This window comes from Phragmites australis, chromosome 4, assembly GCF_958298935.1.
Source record: "Phragmites australis chromosome 4, lpPhrAust1.1, whole genome shotgun sequence".
NCBI lineage: Eukaryota > Viridiplantae > Streptophyta > Magnoliopsida > Poales > Poaceae > Phragmites > Phragmites australis.
The window spans coordinates 39944034-39947391 of NC_084924.1; the positions used below are offsets into that span (position 1 = coordinate 39944034).

The window sequence follows — 3358 nt, forward strand, 5'->3', positions numbered from 1 at the left end:
ATATTTAGAGAATCCGATAACCTTGAAGTCTTTGGCTATTCGGATGCAGACTTTGCGGGGTGTGTAGACACTAAGAAATCCACGTCAGGTTATATCTTCACCCTCGCTGGAGGAGCTATCTCGTGGAAAAGCTCCAAGCAGACACTTACAGCATCTTCAACGATGCAAGCTGAGTTTGTGGCATGTTATGAGGCTACCAGGCAGGCTGTATGGCTAAAGAACTTTATCCCGGGACTAAGAGTGGTCGACAGTATTGTAAAACCACTCACATTATACTGCGATAATCAACCCGCAGTTTTCTATACGAGTAACAACAAGTCGAGTGGTGCTGCCAAACACATCGACATTAAGTATCACGTTGTGAAAGATAGAATCCAGGATCAAACTATAAGTGTCAAGCATATAAGCACTAAGTCAATGTTTGCGGATCCGCTCACTAAAGGCTTACCACCCCATATTTTTCGTGATCATGTTGCCGGCATGGGGTTATTGGAAAGCCTATGATTCTGGATAAGAGGACCATTATGCCAACCACTCCCATTAGGAATAATGAATTTCCATTTCGAGATGAAATAGTGTACTATGGGTTCTGGGTTTCAGTGGCATTTTATGAGCCGCTGTAATCTTTTGCCTTGGTGTGCTATTTCATTAAGAATGGGCTTATGATGTTAGCCTTTCGATCAAGGGGGAGAATGTTGGAATTGATCTCGGCCTTATCCCTGACGTGACCGAGATAAAAGGAGGACCGTTTGCCCTCCATGCGCTCTGATCGGGAGCCCCAACCAACAAATGGTGGTGGTCCCACCTTGTGCTGCGCTTGATATAAACCAGGGGGGAGTCCCGTAGGGCATGTGACTAGATTTTCGCATGTTAGGCTGATCTCCCCCCCCCCCCCACAACTCTAATCCGATCCTAAGAGAACGCAGTAAACAAGGTGAAGGCTACTGCCGCCTCCTCATCCACTACGTGCTGGTGATCGACTACATCGCCCAAAGCTTCTTCATCACGCCGGCGACCACTTCACCATCATCAGATGGCGTCACCGAACTCAGGTAAACACCTCACGCTTCCGCACTTAGGGTGTTTGATCTTAGGGCTAGCTATTATGTTGATTAAGTGAAGCTTTAAGGTCTAACAGTCGTACGTCTCGTCACCGATGCGGTTGCGGACGCAGACGTACCCGAGGCCGAGATGCACGTCGTCCATTGTAACTTCCTCAAGCAGGCCTTCGGGGGCCTTGTCGACCTTGGTGACCACGGCAAGCGTGCGCTCACCGGAACGGTCCACCTGCTGCAACATGTGGATGGACTCGCACGTTGGTAAGTCCAACGTGGATGGGAGCACGTTCAGGATGATGCTTTCTTTCGGAGAAATGTACTCCTTGATGATCTTGGTGACCTGGTCGTAGATATCGTCGGGCTGTCCCTGCACGGGCACGCGCGTGATGCCGTGGAGGTCGACAATGGTGAGGTCTGGCACGCCATGCTTCTGCACGACGAGGGTGATGGGCGCGTTGGAGATGCCTTTTCCGCTCCCGGCGATTTCCGCGGTCGCGACGTTTGATGGTGTCAGCGACCTTAGCCTCGGTGGTGGTCACCACGCGGCCGTTGCTGTACTCGAGCTGGAGCTTGGGCGAGTTAGCGGAGGGGTCGTCCTGGAGGCGCATGACGAGTGGCACTCGCGTGCAAATGCCCTGGCCGCTCGGAATGCTGATGCCGGCAAGCGACTCGAGCACGGTTGACTTGTCGCTGGACTGGTTGCCGACGACGACGGTGGGCAGCTGGATGCCCTCCTGGGTCACCTTGAGGTGGCGCAGCCGATCCACTACGTCGAGGAGTGGGCGGATCTGGTCGTCGTACGATTCCGCAATGGCGCTCGCTGTCTCGCCGCTGGCCGCTGCCGTGATCGCGGCCTTGGCGTCATCGGCTGCGTGCGCCTGCTTAGCCACCATCTGGAGCTTCTTGGACAAGTTGGATGCTAGGTGGAGCGTGGTGTGCTGTGTAACAACTGCTCCGTGCTGTTATTATAGGAGGCGCGAGGCGAGGGAGTGTTTCCGCTGGGAGGCGAAGGGACGCGCTCCCGGCTCAGAAGACGGTGGGGGGTGGGGGGCGCGGGGGGGGGGGGGGGGGATTTGCGTGCGTGGGGAGTCGTAGCGGCGCGGCGCGGCTGAGAATTGGGACGGGAGGCAGTTCGTACCAGCTTCCGACGCAGGACATTTATGCGCCGTGGAAAGCATTTGCTCGGCCAATGCATAACACTTCACGCTTCGAACTTTGTCAAAAATCTAAAAATAGACCACATATTTAACCGTATTTATTAATATACATAATATATCGGTATATTTATAAATATATTATATATATTTGGCATCTTAAACACCAAAAAATGATTCCGGTATTTGAGCTACCGAAAACTCCTGTATTCGGCACATAAGTACCGAATACGGTACTGTTCACTGTATTTAACACCTCATGTACCAAAAACTCCCCGTATATGATACCTGAGGTACCGAATACAGTAAACAGTGCCGTATTCGGTACATCATATGTCGAATACAAACTGACCCAAAGCAACGATTGTGTCATTTCACTTTTGTCGCTTCTTTGAACTAACGCGCTGCCGTGTTTCACTATAAAATGTGAGCGGACTGGTGTTGTAGCACAATTTAGTTTTATTTGGGCACGAACGAATAAATAAAGAAAGGAACTGGATGAGTAAATATGTCGTAATTTTGTCGATATTATATTATTCATTTAATGTATTTATGTAGTTAACTTTTTAGAAAAGTAACATCGAGAGGATACATAATCTAATTTATCGGACAATAATAATTATGAAGTACGATTATCATATAATCTGGTATAGACATTACATATACTGATAAACATTACATGCTATATGAGGTTTTCGCTGCTGCACGAATAGATCATAACCATAAAGAGATAACGACAACAAATGTTGGTATGTATGATACGTCTAAAGACTAACTTAATAGCGTGTTACTGCTAAACTAAACATGTCTTAGGAAATGAAAATAGATCGGGTTACAATAGATGCTCTTTACTGAGTGCATCTATAATATTTGCTCTTTTGCAGGGCATCGAGGCCTTTCGTTTTAGTGTGACGTGTCATCTTCCGCTTCCTTTCCCACTTTGCTTTACGTGCCTCAGCCGCAGCACGCTCTTTGGCTGCCTTCTTTATACGCTTCTTTTCTTGACGCTTGTGTCGTAGTTCCTTATGCTGTTACTCGTACTCTCATCATTCGTATGTTTTCCTTCTCCACTGCATACCTATGTCAACCCACCGCTTTTGGTGCGTATTTTGTTCCATATCCAGCCATTCCATGAAGTCACAGATA

General features: G+C 48.6%; 1 protein-coding gene across 1 annotated transcript; it reads right to left on the reverse strand.

The window, feature by feature from the left end:
- Window positions 1-1131: 1131 nt before the first annotated feature.
- LOC133914791 (putative dynamin-related protein 4A) lies at window positions 1132-1951 on the reverse strand. The gene is given in 2 exon segments (XM_062357807.1): window positions 1132-1560; window positions 1562-1951. Coding segments are annotated over 2 exon segments (819 nt in total).
- Between the last annotated feature and the right edge of the window lie 1407 nt (window positions 1952-3358).